At 34.1% G+C, this 17,830-nt stretch overlaps 2 protein-coding genes across 5 annotated transcripts in view; one reads left to right on the plus strand and one right to left on the minus strand.

Moving 5' to 3' along the window:
• Positions 1–2,508: 2,508 nt before the first annotated feature.
• LOC126819337 (COP9 signalosome complex subunit 5) lies at positions 2,509–12,241 on the minus strand. The gene is made up of 8 exons (XM_050547319.2): positions 12,081–12,241; positions 9,168–9,402; positions 6,764–6,892; positions 6,390–6,455; positions 5,732–5,817; positions 5,012–5,123; positions 3,177–3,322; positions 2,509–3,026 (listed from the first exon to the last, which is right to left on the minus strand). The coding sequence occupies exons 1-8, from the start codon at positions 12,200–12,202 to the stop codon at positions 2,939–2,941; spliced, it is 984 nt and encodes a 327-aa protein (XP_050403276.1). The 5' UTR covers positions 12,203–12,241; the 3' UTR covers positions 2,509–2,938.
• A 534-nt stretch (positions 12,242–12,775) lies between these two features.
• Positions 12,776–17,830, plus strand: part of LOC126819335 (brefeldin A-inhibited guanine nucleotide-exchange protein 1) — a 38,243-nt gene continuing 33,188 nt past the window's right edge. For 2 of the 4 annotated variants that reach the window (XM_050547311.2, XM_050547314.2), the window contains exons 1-4: positions 12,776–13,139; positions 13,945–13,975; positions 15,585–15,738; positions 16,491–16,637. In XM_050547311.2, the coding sequence (XP_050403268.1) occupies positions 13,043–13,139; positions 13,945–13,975; positions 15,585–15,738; positions 16,491–16,637 (429 nt within the window). In that variant the 5' untranslated portion in view covers positions 12,776–13,042. The remainder of the gene's footprint in view (positions 13,140–13,944; positions 13,976–15,584; positions 15,739–16,490; positions 16,638–17,830) is intronic. The other 2 variants (XM_050547313.2, XM_050547316.2) reach the window with 2 other exon arrangements.

Below are 17,830 nucleotides of genomic sequence, written 5' to 3' on the forward strand. Positions count from 1 at the left end.
ATTTTCAATATATTCATTTTTATACGCCCACATTGAAATGTGGTTGCATATTGTTGTTGCCCCCGTCGTCTGGCATCCACAATTGCTTGTGGATGCTCTAGAGTCTTAAGTTAATATCTAAATGACTTTAAATTTATACACAGTATTTAAGGTCATAAGGTCATGAATAATACAGGCTGAAGTTAACATCTTATTGACTTTAAATTTATATACAGTGTTAAAGGACACAGGCGAAGAATCCTATTGATTTTCAACGATTTCCTATAATTACTGCCAGAGTTATGGCCCTTGATCACTTTGAAAAATCTTGTGAATTCTCTAGAGGCTAAAGTTAATACCTGATTAACTTTAAATTTATACATGAAACGAAGAAGCCTATTGATTTTCAACTATTTCCAATGATTATGTAAAATCTTGTGGATGCTCTCGAGGCTAAATTTAATATCCAATTGACTTTAAATTTATACACAGTGTTTAAGGTCATGAGACGAAGAAGCCTATTGATTTTGAACTATTTCAGATGATTAATGCCAGAATTATGGCCCTTGATCATTTTGAAATATCTTGTGGAAGCTCAAGATGCTAAAATTAATATTCAGTTGACTTTAAATTTATACACAGTATTTAAGGTCATGAGACGAAGAAGCCTATTGATTTTCAACTATTTCTGATGATTATGGAAATTGATATTAAATGCTTTTTTATGCTAAATGTTAGAATAGGGCAGAAATAGAAGCCAAATGGGTTGTTACTTGTAATGAGATTTTAGTGTGTTGTAAATTTTTTCATTTCTGACAAAAGAAAAAAATATGTGACAACCCTTGTTGACACCCCGGACCACTTAGTTGCTGAGGGCACATGTTTATCTTGCATTATGTCTTTTTAAACTATTATAGCAAAAAAAATAACTGTAGCGGTGGGGTTTTAAAAAAAAGTTTCGCTGTATGCATTGGTTGTAGAAAGAGGTGGGAGAATAGGTGTGACTCGGCGAAAACCTGAATCCGTCGCCAAGACATGCAGTAATTTTTTTAACAATCTCAGTCGAAAGTTGGCCAAGGAAGACGTTTCCGGTTATGAAGCCGTGATAGTCACCGATTTGTCTTCAGAAAAAGATGTGACTTTCTTAACATCAGTAATTGGCTAATGAATTCTACAATTGGGCATTGTCTTCAGTGAACTGGACACATTAGGCGAATATATGCCCTCATTTTGCAAGAGATGGATAGAGAACAAGCTAAAAACAAAAGCGATTTTTTGTACAATCAGGGGTCATAATCCAGAAAGTTATGTTCTGAAATGCGCAAATATCGAAAGGGACCGAGATCTTTGGGATATAAAGATATATTTTAAGTTTCATCAAAATCTTACATACTTTTACACACTTTGCGCACAAAGAACGACCATTTTTGTCGAGCAGTTCCTTTCGAACTCAATCATCATCAGAGTGTAACGGTGATATATTCACGTGATTTTTCGTACAATCAAGGGCCATAATTCAGGAAGTTATGATCTGATATGCGCGAATAATGAAAGGAACCAGGATCTTTGGGTTATAAACATGTATTTCAAGTTTCGTCAAAATCAGATCAAAAATGGGACCTCTAGAGAGTCCACAACCTTGATATACCATATGTTTACACTATTTGAGTTCAGGAAGTTACGGTTCGATATGCGTGAATATCGAAAGCGAAAAACGTGATTTTTCGTACAATCAAGGGCCATAATTCAGGAAGTTACGATCCGATATGCGGGAATATTGTAAGGAACCAGGATCTTTGGGTTATAATCATGCATTTCAAGTTTCGTCAAAATCAGATGATAGTTGTGACCTCGAGAGTGTCCACAAGCCAATAACGTGATTTTTCACACACATGAAGTTATGGTCCGATACATGCCAATATCGAAAGGAACCGAGATCTTTGGGAGATAGACCTATATTTCAAGTTTTGTCAAAATCAGATAAAAGTTGTGACCTGTAGAGTGTCCACAAATTGTAGATGGACAGGAGCAATGACAATATACGTCCACATGAAAATGTGGGGGTATAAAAATGAAATGAAACTGGGTTTAACGTCCTTCTGTTCTGCTCCGACTGGGCTAATGGAGACGGTCATACACCATGCAGGGTGCAATGACGGAAATTTTCCACAGACAGCGGCGCTACAGCCTACACTTATATCGAATTCCAACTGCCAAGGGATCTTTTACGTGCACGCCAATGTGTACATGGCAGACTTGGTTTTTTGTACCATCCCAAAGACTAGACAGCTGTCCCTGTTGGGCCCTTTATCCTTCACCACTGACAAGGGGACACTGCGCCCGAAAATCCTGATGAACTTTCTCGGCTGTGATTGATTATATGGTGTGTCTCCCGCTTAATCAATAGCATCTGGTTGTTTCTACTATAATACCTTGGTGAATAAATTCTTCAGTGCATTACTTTCACTGTTTGAATATTAGAGCAATGGTTACTAATTAAAAACTAAATTTCAGAACATAAAAAAAAAATATGACAAGAATACAATGTTTTAATATGATGATAAACAAATAGCACTTCCATCAATCTTACATACATTTACAGCAACTTCTATTTTAGACAACAATCTTTATTTTTTAACATGGGTGAAAATAAGTCTTATGTTTCGAAATAAGAAGAGATGTATAAATACTGTAAAATAAGAAATTAATGATATGGCTCACTTTAGGTTACTTTTATTTAATGATGCATTAATTTCTTATTTTACGGTATTATTTCATCTGAATATTATCTATCTCTGGGTGTCTGTATAATAGTTAAAAAATACTTTAAGCTATATCAAGTAGCATCTTACATTCTTTTTGATGACTTTTAACATAAATTAATAATCATATATAAAAAAAAAACGCCAGATGAAAATAAGTCACAGGGAAAAGAAATTTTACACAATAATTAATTTATCTATGTATTCAAATGTACTTGATTAAAGAGTCTGTCTTTAATAACTTGTGACATCAATCCATGGATGGCTTCAATTGTTGTTTTACATCTGGAATGCATATAAAAAAAATTACATTTAGCATTAAAATTATGTTTTATATTTAAAGAGAAAATAATCAGGGTTTTTTGGGTTTTTTTTTTTTAAGAATCACTAAAGGTGCTAAAGTGCACAAAATCCACATATATTCGAATTACATACCCATCCTTTTTAGCTTTCATTAATTTATCTTCTGTTTTCTTTTCATGTGAATCAATTCCCATAAAACTACCTCGACCAAGCTGTACTTCAGCTTGTTCTAACTTATCTGATAAATCAAAGATCTGATGGGTAGTATACTCAGCATTCTAAAAATAGATTAGATAAATCAGCTGAAATTTCAAATATCTAACACTGAAACTATCCAAAACATCTATTTACTAGCTACTATATTCTTTAGAATGGCACCATTTTATATACACTACTAATTATTTATTTATCTCTGGATACACACACTATCACCTTGTGCGGTGACTAGTCGATTCAAGCCAGTGAAAAGAGACCACTTTCCTTACATTAGCAACAGAGGTGAGCCTTCGGTCAGTGATAAATAAAAAATCAACATAAAGCATAATTTTGACAATATCCAGATGCTAATCCGATCACTATGCATAAAGTACTGTAATATAGTTAAGTGAGAAATAAAAATAAATGCAATTTAAAAAAGATAGGTTGCCAGGCAACGAAACATACACCCACAGCAGCTAAATCGTCCGAGCGGTTGACAAGGGTTGTCGCATATTTATTCCTTTGTAGGTAATTGGGGACCTTTATAAGACAGTTTCATACAGATCAGATTATAATTTTGGTCGTTTGTCTTGAGGGTTCACAAGGTTCTACAAACTGAAACAAAGGCCTCAACTTTGGAAGTAGTCTACAAAAATTGTTGAAATTTGACAGGCTTTTTCGTTTTACTAATTTAAATAATGCATGTAAATTTCGTACAAATCGGATGATCACTTTTTTCATTCGAACGTTCACAATGTAAAACAAGGGCCATAACTCTAGAAATTTAAATGATGCATATAAATTTCGAACATAACGGATGATTACTTTCATCAATCGAGCATTAACAAGGTTGAACAAAGTGAAACAAGGGACATAACTCTAGAAGTAATTATTGTAAATTGATGAAATTCAATAGCTTCGTGGTTTCACTAATTCAAATAATGCATATAAATTTCACAAAGATCGGATAATAACTTTCGGCGTTGGAGTTCACAAGGTTCATTAAAGTGAAACGAGCCATAATTTTAGACGTACAGGATTGTTCTTTTTGCTAACTTAAATGGCACATATAAATTTCATACAGATCGGCAGATAACTTTAGAGGTTAGAGCATTAACAAAGTGAAACAAGGGCCATAACTCTAGACATAATAAATGGAAATTGCTGAAATTTAATAGGCTTCTTTGTTTTACTAATTTAAATAATGCATTTAAATTTCAGAAAGATTGGATGATAACTTTTGGCGTAATAGCATTCACAAGGTTCAACAAAGTGAAACAAGGGCCATAACTCTAGACGTAATGAACAGAAATTATTGAAATTAAATAGGCTTTTTCATCTCACTAATTTAAACCACATATATCAATTTTAAAACAATCGGATAATAACTTTTGGACAGACCGACGGACGGACAGGGGTGATGGCAATATATGTCCACATTTCCATGTGAAACTTCCAATCAGTAGAAACACAAACCAAATACAGACGGTTTGATGGGATCAATTTTGACTAAGTCAAAATGATGCATTTGATATTCAGATAAGTTGATATAAAATAATTAATAGAATACACTATTTTTACTGATGAAACGTTGGATAAAACGATGTTTTTTTGATACTGTATTCTATTAATTATTTTATATCACATTTCCATGTGGGCGTATAAAAATGAAGTGTTAATAACTAAGAACTGTGGACGACAGTATTAACATTCAACATTCTGTGTAAATGTATAACAATTTGATGAAAATGAAATATGAAACAACTTACTGTAAGTAAACTAGAGGAACTCAATGTGTTCACCCAATATTTATTCCATAAAGAATCTAATAATTTCCTATCCAATGCCGATTTAAAATATGATATATCTAATGAATAATATCTGAAATATAAAACATTTATCAATCAAAACGAGTAAAATTTTTACGAGACAATTTTATAAAATAAAACACTTGTATGAATATACTACATCTGAATTTTAATAACATGCTACGTTTCAAGTGCTTTATAATGATACCTGTATGTGTATTGAAAAATTCAGTAGTATATCGATACAAGTGTTTTATTTTGTGAAATCTATTTCTATATGTCTTATAAGGATTATGTTAAAGACAATTTTATAGTCTCTCTTTTATAACCTTTGTCAATAAAACACTTTTCTGACAGAAAAACAAACTCCACAAAGTACCAGTTTGAAGGACTTGTACAGTTATCTCGAAAAAGACTACAGATGCTGTTTTTATATCCCCACATTTAATGTGGTCATATATTGTTGTCACCTGCAATTTCTTGTTTTAATGCTCTACAGATTCAGATATTTTTATCTAGTTATCTCCTCTTAAAGTTTGTGAACATACGATACAATTAGGAAGTATCTTTTTATATTCTAATCTAATATACAATAAGGAACCAGGTTTTAAGACTAGTTATTGTACATATAACTGATTTAAAACAAATAATTTATGAATGATCATAGCAGTTTATACTTACTGTTTACAATGTACACCAAAATCTTCTATTTTACTTAAAGGAATTGATTGATATTCTGATGGTCCTTCATCTGGTGGTTTATAACCCTAAAAATACAATATGATATATGATTATTAAAATATTAATGAGAACTATTCTATAATAAACCAAATATTTTGAGATGTATAGAATAAATCTGAGATTTTAAAATAAATTTTCTGATATGTAAGAGAAATATTCAAACCAATCAAATGTGCCGGTAAATAAATGTATTTTGACATATCAAAATATTCTGATACTCAAAGCAAATATTCTAGGAAAATCAAACATTCTAATATGGAGCACTTAAATCTTTAGTTAAAACTAGTCTAATTAGGAGGGTGAATTGCATTACACAACTCTGCTACTACTACATCAAAGAGTGACCAACTGGAACATAGAACTCAGTCTTAAAATAAATAGATGACTGTATCATCTACCAAAGCATCGATAGATCAAATTGCTAATTTCTGCTTTGCCTAAGTGAAAAGTGCTCACTATGGAAATTTGTCAAAGACATTCACCTAATGATCGTTCTAACTCAATTAGAAGCAGAGTTATTATGTTTCAAAAGGTGTGAAAGACAGACAGATGAACCCAGTTTAATAATTCCCTACTTTCTCTGGGACAGAAATCTTACCTTAGGGTATGTTCTAAAAGCACCAATGTTAACTTTACCAGCAGATATAGTTCTAACTGGATCAATCTAAAATAAAACCATACAAATTAAATGAAATGCCCATTAAAATCATGTTCAAGATATGCAGCATGAGAGAATTTTGAATTCTTGATGCTTTTACCCTGAATGGCAAACGGTATGTCTGAATGTTCGCTTTGCTAATAATCCTAATTTTAGAAAAAAAAAAAAAAAAATTTGGGAGATTGAGTTCTCGATGCTGTTACCGTGCAGGGTATATTATATGTTATTATTTTCACTATTTATAGAATAAAGTGAAAATCTGAAAGATAGAACTGGCATGAATATAAAAATGCATTGATAAAATGGTTCCTAACCACAATAGCAACAAAGGGTTCTTGAAACTGTTGATTTAACATCTGTGTGTTGACATCAATACCAGATAACCAACAACCATAACCAGGATGACTGTGATACCAGCCTATAGCATTTTCTAATCTTCCAACCTAGTCAAATAAAAAATTGCATATTGCCAGTTTACATAAATATGGGAGTAAAGTAAATAGGGTTTAATAAATGGAATCCAGCTCTTTTGGAAGAAATATTGGAATAAATCTTTATTTTATTTGTTCACTGGAGCACCAGTTCTTTTTCAGTTTAAGAAAACATGAATACTTATGAAGTCCAGCATATGACCTTACTATTTGTTATATACAAACAAGCCAACAGTGAGGCTGATGTCCCCCGCCGAAATAGGAAAATAATTAGAGGACACATATAAATTTATCACAAATTATCTTTTACAAAGTATTGAACAATCAAACAGTATATCTTTACTTATAGTCTAAGCATACAATGTTTTTGATGGAATAATTATAGCATATTAAGGGGAAAACATGCTCTATGCCTACAGATCTAGAGTTTGGTTGTATCAACGGGTCTATTTTCCATCTTGCTGCAAGTTGTGCAAAGTTCACTGTTTTCTTTCTGTCATTAAATGTCAATTCATTATTGCATACTACATATTTAATTAATTTATAATAGTTTCTTTTTCAATTTGTTTTTTCCATTTATTTGTTTATTTACCTTGCCTATATTCATTGTATTGGATTGTATTGGAATTGCTCAATTGATGCTTTTATCAATACCTGGTTATAATAATTTTGAACATTTTAACTCAATTCGAAGGAGTGTGACGGACAGACAGACAAACAGACGACGGACGAACCCATTTTAATAGTCCCCTGCTTTCTTCGAAAGGCGGGGGACAATAAGCATACACACCAATTTTGAACATTTTAACTCAATTCGAAGGAGAGTTATTGTGTTCCAAAGTCTCAGCAAATCAAATTGCTTATCGCTCTGCTTAATCTGAGCAGAAAATGCTCATTATCGATCTTAGTCAAGGTATTACTGTAATGAAACTATACACCAAGTTTCATCACTCTCACTTAATTAGAACTAAAGTTATAGTGTCCCAAAGCATCAACCAATCAAATTGTTTATCTACTTAATTAGAACTAAAGTTATAGTGTCCCAAAGCATCAACCAATCAAATTGTTTATCTCTGCTTACCCTAAGCGGAACGGACAGACAAACAGACAGACGGACGAACCCATTTTAATAGTTCCCTGCTTTCTTCGAAAGGCGGGGGACAATGAAGCATGAACATTTACTCAATTCGAAGATCAACCAATCAAATTGTTTATCTCTGCTTACCATAAGCGGAACGGACAGACAGACAAACAGACAGACGGACGAACCCATTTTAATAGTTCCCTGCTTTCTTCGAAAGGCGGGGGACAATCAAAGTAGGAGAGTTATTGTTTTCCAAAGTCTCGACCAATCAAATTGCGTATCGCTCTGCTTACCCTGAGCAGAAAATGCTCATTATCAAACTTAGTCAAGGTATTACTGTAATGAAACTATACACCAAGTTTCATCAATCTCACTTAATTAGAACTAAAGTTATCGTGTCCCAAAGCATCAACCAATCAAATTGCTTATCTCTGCTTACCCTAAGCGGAAAATGCTCATCTTCGAACTCCATCAAGGCATTGACCTAATCAACACATACACCAAGTTTGAACATTCTAGCTCAATTAGGAAGAGAGTTATCGTGCCCCAAAGTATCAACCAATCAAATTGCTTATCTCTGCTTACCCTAAGCGGAAAATGCTCATCTTCGAACTCCATCAAGGCATTGACCTAATAAACACATACACCAAGTTTGAACATTCTAGCTCAATTAAAAGTTATCGTGTCCCAAAGCATCAACCAATCAAATTGCTTATCTCTGCTTACCCTAAGCGGAAAATGCTCATCTTCGAACTCCATCAAGGCATTGACCTAATCAACACATACACCAAGTTTGAACATTCTAGCCCAATTAGGAAGAGAGTTATCGTGTCCCAAAGCATCAACCAATCAAATTGCTTATCTCTGCTTACCCTAAGCGGAAAATGCTCATCTTCGAACTCCATCAAGGCATTGACCTAATAAACACATACACCAAGTTTGAACATTCTAGCTCAAATAGGAAGAGAGTTATTGTGTCCCAAAAAGTGTGACGGACAGACAGACGGACAGACAGACAGACGGACGAACCCATTTTAATAGTCCCCTGCTTTCTTCGAAAGGCGGGGGACAATTATCTGATTGAAATCAAGTAAAATAGATGACAGAATATTGGTGAGAATGCCATTAGAGCGTTGGGCAAAATAGTTTAATCTGTCACAACTAAGGAAAAGCTAGTAAAGTTTAATAGTAAAATTTTCAAACCTGTTTAGCCGACTCGGTATAGGCAGCCATGTATTCATATGCTTGTGCTTGGGCATTAACTCTTGTTTCTGTCCCTTCCACTGGTAGAGCCACACCATCCATTACAATCATTGTATTACCATCAACTTTGCCTAGCAACAAACCCATCACTTCAAGATTACCTCCAGATCTAGCATGCATCACCATTTTTAGAAGTGCCAGAGCTGAAATTTTAATGTGCTTGAAATGATGGTTACTGAAATGAAAAATAGACAATTATATTTTTCTTATTTTAGTTTTGTATTATTGCCTAGACTACTCTAGGGGGCTGTTTTGACTACAGAAATCTGACCTCTAGCTTATAGATATTACTATTCATCTCTTGATAAGGTACTAACGGGGACTAACACAACAATGCTATCGGTCGGTTACAAGCAGGTGAATCCCAGACAGATGTAGCCAGGCTGCTGAATGTTTCCCAGAGTACAATTTCTCACTTTTGGGATAGTTACCGACAGCGAAGTTCAACATGTAACCACCCAAACTCAGGCCTGAATTGTCACATCTGGGTTACGTCATTCGCAGAAACTGATCACAACAGCGACCTCTACTGCAGCAGCAATTCTTGGATGTCGTAGGATCTCAGACCAAGCAGTTCGTAAATGCCTATGTGAAACCTGATTACGAGCCAGAAGTCCCGTTAGAGATGCTGTTTTGAAATACACTGACACTCGCAAATCTGACATCAATGAGTTCAGACACACAGCCACAGGGTATGGCCACATCAACGCTGGGGAACAGTTTGGTTCAGCGACGACGAGTCACGGTTCCTGTTGCAACGAAGCAAGGGTATACCGACAACGAAATGTCACTATGCGTTTCTTCTTTTGAAGAGTATATATATTACGCCTTGATATGTATATAACTATTATTATATGTGGCTTGATTTCATCTTCTATGTAAAAAGTTATGTTGCAAAAGACAAATGTTGATGGAAAAAAATACACTGTGCATGTGTCAAATGAGAAGATGTCAGAGTTCGAAGTTTAAAGTTCTGGGTCACTTAATGACTTATGTTAGGCATGTTGTTGAAATTTTAAAATGTCTAATGTGAAATGTTGAATGACAAAAGGTAGATGACAAAAGTGCAATGTGAAAGCAAAAATATTAAATAAATTGTGTTTATTGGTTATAGTTATATCACAAAATAAACTATACGTAGGGCAAATGTCAGTTAACTCTTAATACTCTTTTTTTTAATTTATGGGATGGAACAACCTTATATATTAGTGAGATGAAACGACTCATGTAAATTTGGGATGAAACAGTCTAGGGTAAAATGGATTTGGGATGAAAAGACCTGCCCTTTAGTAACAACAGTTGGCACTGGAAAGACACGCCGCGTGCGCAATAGTGCATCGATATGAAGGCATACAAATTGTTTACGGCTTTTTATATTACGATATTCAATTATTTCTGATTAAATTATTTTTTATATTTGCGCGAGTACTTAATCACTCACGTAAATTTGGTTTTACGCGAGCGTAGCGTGCGCGCGAGTAATTACTCGCGTCTCGTGGCAAGCCCTGTAGCTGTCAAAGTATTTGACTGATAAGTGCTGTTACATTAAATGATTAAACACAATCCATAAACTTATAGCCGATTTGCACTGCAGTGCTTATACTTATAGTAGGTACGCCAATGAAGCGGTGAACCGCTGGCGTAATTTCGTCTTCGCGAGTCACGCAACAGATACGCCAGTGCAATTTGCGTATTGGCTTTTCTTCCTCATCGGATTGTCCATTGGTGCGAAACTGTGGCTTCGAATGTGGTTATTTTCGTAAATAAAAGACTAGCTTTTCGCCTCATTTTCGAATTTTTACTTTACTCTAGCTGCTCCGAGTGCAGAGAAATCTTAACTTCAAAATGAAAGTAGAAAACATGATTTTTGGGACGGATAGGGTTAATAATACAGTATATTGATTTGAAAATACATAATATATTAAACTTTAATTCTGCAAGTTTCCAATGAAATCGGTAGGTGCGGAGCCAAAATATGTAGTGTGGAAAATTTTTGATCCAGTTTCGACGTGACCGCCATGTAAGAAAATTAGTGGAATTTTACCGCTAGCGACTGCGCGTGATGGCCTCACTTTTCCTACTTTGTTCTTCACTTTACTTTAGACAAAAAAGGGCGTTAAAGTAGCTAAATCTCTAACTCAGTATCATCCAAAATCTTCAATATTGAAAACACGATTTATTTGTCAAATTAAATCAACATTCATGTTGTGATCTTACCGGAAAAAGATGGGCTTTTGATATCCAATATTTATTGCAAAATAAACATTTTACCATTGGTACACGAATCGTGTACCATAATGCGCTTCAGCCCCAGACTCGAGGGACGAGGCTAGACACATTGCACCAAATCAAACGGCGTATGTAGACTGGAATAACCAGACGCTAGAAATTTGCACTCGCTTGAGACTGCTGGCTTATTTTGCCGAACATAACTGATTTGAAATTGGAGTAAAAACGGAAACCATTGAATGTAAATCAGTTTATATACATTCATATTACAGTATCATATGCGTTGCGACCCACTTTTGTCAATTTCTAGGTCCCAAATGTTAGCGATTTAGCTCCTTTAATTAGCAACAATTAATTCGGCATAACTAACCTCATTAATATAGGGCCTTTCAAGCTCATTTTGGTGTCATTGTAAAGCTTAGGGAAAGCCCTATCCAGAAATAAAAGAATTGAAGCCATACGGGATAGTTGAATTTTTTGTTTTCATCTCTACTTATTATAGTAGTAGTCTACTGTAAGTTAATAAGGAAGAATAACGGTGATTTGACTTGACTCTTGAGTAAATTGTAACTGCCCTATCTGATGGCCGTTTTGATTATTATTATTAACATAACAATTTCTTACTCTTTCTCCCATGGTTTAGCAGTCAGAATATCTTGATGCTGTCTCTTATCGTAACGGTAAATGTCATCAATTTCGACATTATTTGCCAATTCCCATGACTTTTGTGCATTCCTTGCATCCATCTTGTCAACAACCGGAAGTAAAACTGTCAGTCGTTAATAAACTCCTCACTTAGTCACTATTCCCGCATTTATTTCTCGACGTGAAAGTTACAGCTCTGAAATAGTAAACCGCCATTTATATGCCCAAGGGTTGACAAAGAAGAAATTTAATAGTGCGAAGAATGAAAGAAGGAAAAAAGAAAGAAAGAAAAAAAAAACCAAAACAAGCTGAAAGCAGTAAAATATTATTAAACATTTTGGTTACATGTGATTAATCCTGGTTTATACTCCCCACCCCACCCCTATTTTTGTGCTGTATTCTCTTTCCTTTCAAACAAAGGTAAACATACTATTCAGTTTTGATTACCGGTATATTATTTTATTGAATTTCTATTTAAATCACAGAGGACGATGTGGGATTTGCTATGGGTTATATTATGTAACAGTTGCACAAAAATTAGCCCAATGCACATGGCGTACGACCCATTACTGCTTCGCGGGACGAAATTGGTATCTCAGAACGCCACCTGGGAATCGGTTGCTAGTAGCTTTACATGCAAATAAAAACATTTCAACTTGGAACTTGTCTTTTATTTATGTATTACACTGATTGAAAATCACCAATACTCTTTAGTTGGTTTGAACTTATACTTGTAAATGTAACGGTTCATCGTGTCCACGGGTCTAGATTGTGGGAAGATGCTGCATTGCCATTGCAAAATGCACATAAATGTCACGTGACCTCCAGCATGGCGGATGTTGCGGTGGACAAATAAATAATTGGAGGTGTGACATACATCGTTTAGGCTAAAATGTAACCCAATTTCTTATGTTTAGCGTGAAATTAATTCTTGAAAGAAAATGTTTTTGACCAGAGCTTTAGAAAAGATTTTATCTGATAAAGAAATAAAGAAGGCACATCATTCCCAGTTGAAAAAGGCTTGTGAGGTGGCACTTGGTAAGTATGGTAGACCTTACATGACATAATACACTATATTGCCTGTAATTTGAATGACTTTACGAGTAACAAACATCAATTTGAGTGAGTTAATCACATTACACTACTTATTGTGACTAGTTTTTGAGTTTGCAAAGAGGTGTATAAAAGTGCTCCAATTGATATGATCAGATTTATTTCGGTGTTTTAACGATCGTTATCCTCAGTGTATGCACAAATAGTCTATCCATAAATTGTAGTCATTGAAATATTTCAAGATTGCTCTACAGAACTGAACGTTTATTAGGTAGTTAGTCCTATATCTAATTATTTTTACATTGTTTCATGGTATTGAATCCTTTTACCATGGAGTCCTGTAATCTACATGAGAGGGATGTTGAAAAGCATCATTCCAAAGGGCTAATAATAATAAACATTTGGATCGTTTAAAACCTTAACTACAATGAAAACAATAATGATGCGACCTGATAAATCAATTCTTGGCTGTTCTAGAATGGTTTCTATATGGAGACAGGGAACAAAATAGATAGCCTACTTTCGTGTTACGGTACTTTTTCACTTGAATCTCATGCACAAGAAATTGATCCAAATCATGTTCTGTTTCAAACCACAACATCAGTATTGATTGGTTAATAAGCTGATTAATAATAGTGTCATGATTTAAAAGGTAATGAATGATAGTACTTTGACTTTCTAAGGATACTGTATTATTTATCCCAATAAATTTCTTATTCTGATTTTTAATTATTATTGTGTGTCAACTGTCAATACATGTCTCATTTCTAGAAATACAATTTATTTTCAGATGAAGTGAAGAATGATTCTAAAGTACAAAAGTAAGTAAATTTCAAATTAAAAAGTCATTACTCTGATACATTTAGAATAGTTAGACCCTAGACCTGTCCCAAAAGTTAAATCAAATATGTTAATGATATATCTTTGTCAGATAACTGGCTAATATCAGAAAGTAAATACACGTCTTGTGTGCATTAATTTTAAACCATTCTGTTGAAGTAACAAATTACAATATATATGCTACAGGTACTCAAATTTGTGATGTGTTAATCAAGACAATGATATTTAATGCCTACAGTGAATTGTGATATTGAAGCTTATAGTTCCAATTTGTCACACTTACCATCACAGAATTGTATTAACTAGTTTGTTTAACAGGGCTGTTCCAGATTTCAAAGGATATGCAAATAGAAGGGGGTTTATAGGAGCTATATCGCTAATATCTGGGACCTAGAAATTGACACAAATGGGTCGTGACACATATAATAATGTGATATGAATGTATATAAACTGATTTACATTCAACCATTTCCGTTTTTACTTTAATTTCAAATCAGTTGTGTTCGGCGAAATACGCGAGAAGTATCAATCGAATGGCAATCTCTAGTATCTGTTTTTTCCAGTCTACACTGGTGGTATTTATTGCGCATGCTCTCTAGATACGAATATGGCATGACCGCTTGACATGTCTTGTGGAATATGGCTAACCTCGTTCTTTGAGTCCCTTGTAACAAATGATGTTGAAACACATTCTGGTACTCGATTTGTGTACCATGGTAAAATGTATATTTTGTCATAAATTTTGGATATCAGAAGCCCATCTTTTCCCGGTAAGATCACAACATCAATGTTGATTTAAATTGACAAATAATTCGTGTTTTCAATGTCGAAGACTGTGAATGATATTGAGTTAAACACTTAGCTACCATTACTTTAATATTTAATCAAATGTGAAGATATAACCACTTTACCCATGTAGGAGAATAAATCGCTAGATTTGCTTTAATGAGTTAGGTAATTCCTCCAAGGAATTTCTGTCTTCACACAATCTTCAGTTGTGTATGAGTGACTTGATAATTGTGACAGTTACTTAGCACTAAAGCATTTTTTTATATATAAACCATATTTATTCAGAAACTGAGGGGATTGGGGAACAGGCAGAGCCTATATAAAGCATTGGCAAATATATAGACAGGGTTATCCAGGCACTTACAGGTTATGGAAACGGAAAGTTTGAAAAAGTATCACAGAGCTTCAATAATAGCACAAGGCTAGGTTAAAGGTTGGCAAGAGCCTTTCACTCTAAATTAACCAGTGTTATCCACCAAAATACATCTACTACTGCTTCCCTTTAATTGATACAAGTGGCATGGTTATTCCCAAGCTTGTACATGTACATGACAAGGAGTGGGGTCTCTCTTGCCTAACCTTGTGGGTTTTCTCTGTGTCCTTCATTTTTCCTCTCACTGCTAAAGACCCCTATGCTATGAGCAAGCAAATTATTTAAATAGAATTGTACCATGTGTAAGTCTTGAAATGATTTACATGTAGTTTTGTTAGACCCCATCCACCCCTCTTGCTACCCTGTAATTGATTTTTTTTTTACATAATGCATGCTTTCATTGATTTCTAATTATACAACTATTATAGTGTTTATTTCAGTCCGGAAGTTGAATCATCTTCTGCTCTTCCTCAGCCAAAACGTCCGGGAGTTGTAGCTGCAGATAAATATTTCCTACCATTTGAATTAGCATGTCAATCAAAATGTTCTCGTATTGTAAATACAGCCTTGGATTGCCTTCAGGTATGCTTATACATGTACATGTATTTAGATTTATTAAAAGAATAGGCCTAGACTTATATGTTTGGGTGCTGTGATTACACAGAAGCTTCCTGCTAAATTATTATGTTACCAAATTATATTCCATATTTATTAGGAAACATTTTATTGATTATCATTTTGTGGGAGGTAAACACTCCTCCTCTCTCCCTCTCTGTCTCTCACTCACATACAAATATCAATCAAAGCAGAAAGAAGAGAAATTTCTGTGCCAGGCAAATTATAGACATTATAAGGATTATGTCTGACAAACCCTGAATTTGTGCCTGACAAGTGTCTGTCCATCATACTTTTTGGGACACAATAGCTCTGCCTTCTACATCTAATTGAGATAGAAAAATGCAAACTATCACTCTGCTTCTAATTGAGATAGAATGTACAAACTTGGTGTAGATGTGCAAGTAATTAATAAGTGTCATCTATTTATTTGAGATTAAGACAGGAGATATTAGCCTCAGTTTGTTGTTGAAATTAATAAGCCCAAGGGGTTGTCATCTCATTGAAATGACCTTCAAATATATACCACTTTTTTATGACATCCTGTATGATTTTATAGGTTGCAATTACTAACCTATCTTTTTGAAATTTACATTTATTGTCTATCATTGATTTCGAGTTAGTGCCATAAAACTCATTTTCTATCTGTATTTTTTCTGAAAGAATGCATTGTGAATGAATTGGCTGATTAATAAATGTAGATGTTTTTTATCTTGTAGAAATTAATAGCATATGGACATCTGACTGGAAATGTTCCTGACAGTACTTCTCCAAATAAAAGGTTGATAGATAGGATTGTAGAGACAATATGTGGTTGTTTTAACGGTCCACAGACAGATGAAGGTGTTCAGTTGCAGATAATAAAGGTAGTATGAATGGAAATGAATTTCTCCTTACATCGAAGTCTAAACTTACAACATAACAACAAACGATCACATGTGATAGTGAATATATTAAGTAAAATAGAAACAAAAAATAACTGTGTTTGTTTTTGCAATGAGATAAATTGTGCTCTTAGTCTGTATGAAATTAGCAGCATCATTAGTAATACATTATCTATAACACAGACTTACTCTTACATAAGGCCGCAGTTAATTAATTGTTTGTATTGCATGACCCGCCTGCATGTCCATTTTCATCCGTAATAATTACGTACTTCCCATAATTATTTGGTTAAATTTAGGGAAGTCACAAATTCGTCCTGTAAAATTTGTAAAACTATATTTGTTTGCCTTCAAATATTAACAATGAACTGACGCTTTAAAATCGACTATTTATTGATAAACATGACATTGTAGGTGATAAGTAAAGTCTAGTAGGCTAGAATGTGAAAAAAATATACAGGTCCATATGTGAAACAGGAAGTTAAAAAAAGCTGCATCATATCTGTCATCCTGCAGCATTTTCTTTCACCAAAGACGACATACATACTTCATAAGGCACTTGTCAATTGTAATAAAATTCACTTAAAGATATAAATGTCTTTTAAATTAGTGCTAAAATATTTTGTTTACGTGACTAGCACTCTGTGACCAACGGTTCCAAAACTGCTGCCATGAGATAGCCTCGATCACGAGGTAAGTCTACCGACTGATTGACACTACTTCACGGTATTTTATTAAACACAACACTTTATAAACACAGTCTCAAAAGGACACAAAGATACTAATAAATGTGAATACTTTGATGAAGATAAGTATTTATATTATCACAATGCCTTGTGCCGATGGGGTCAAAGTTGAAGACAATTAACATACGGGTTATTGGTACTATCTTACTTCACGGTTAGAGAAACGAAAACGTGTGTAATAAATTCTTTGGACTGACATGTTAAATAATCTAACTTATGTTGTATTCAAAAATCCAAAGGTATGCTTTTAAACATTTATGTCAGAACAAATTATCAACCTGATTGGAACAGGTCATTTTGTAACCTGTCAAAGTAGAGGAAGATAAAGAAATGAAATGCCAAGAATGAATGAATTAACGAACATTTAACTTAGAAGCGTATCACTAATAATTTAGACCTATTATTATGATCAAGTCTTCCGATGCCCCG

This window comes from Patella vulgata, chromosome 4 (genome assembly GCF_932274485.2).
Source record: "Patella vulgata chromosome 4, xgPatVulg1.2, whole genome shotgun sequence".
Lineage (NCBI taxonomy): Eukaryota > Metazoa > Mollusca > Gastropoda > Patellidae > Patella > Patella vulgata.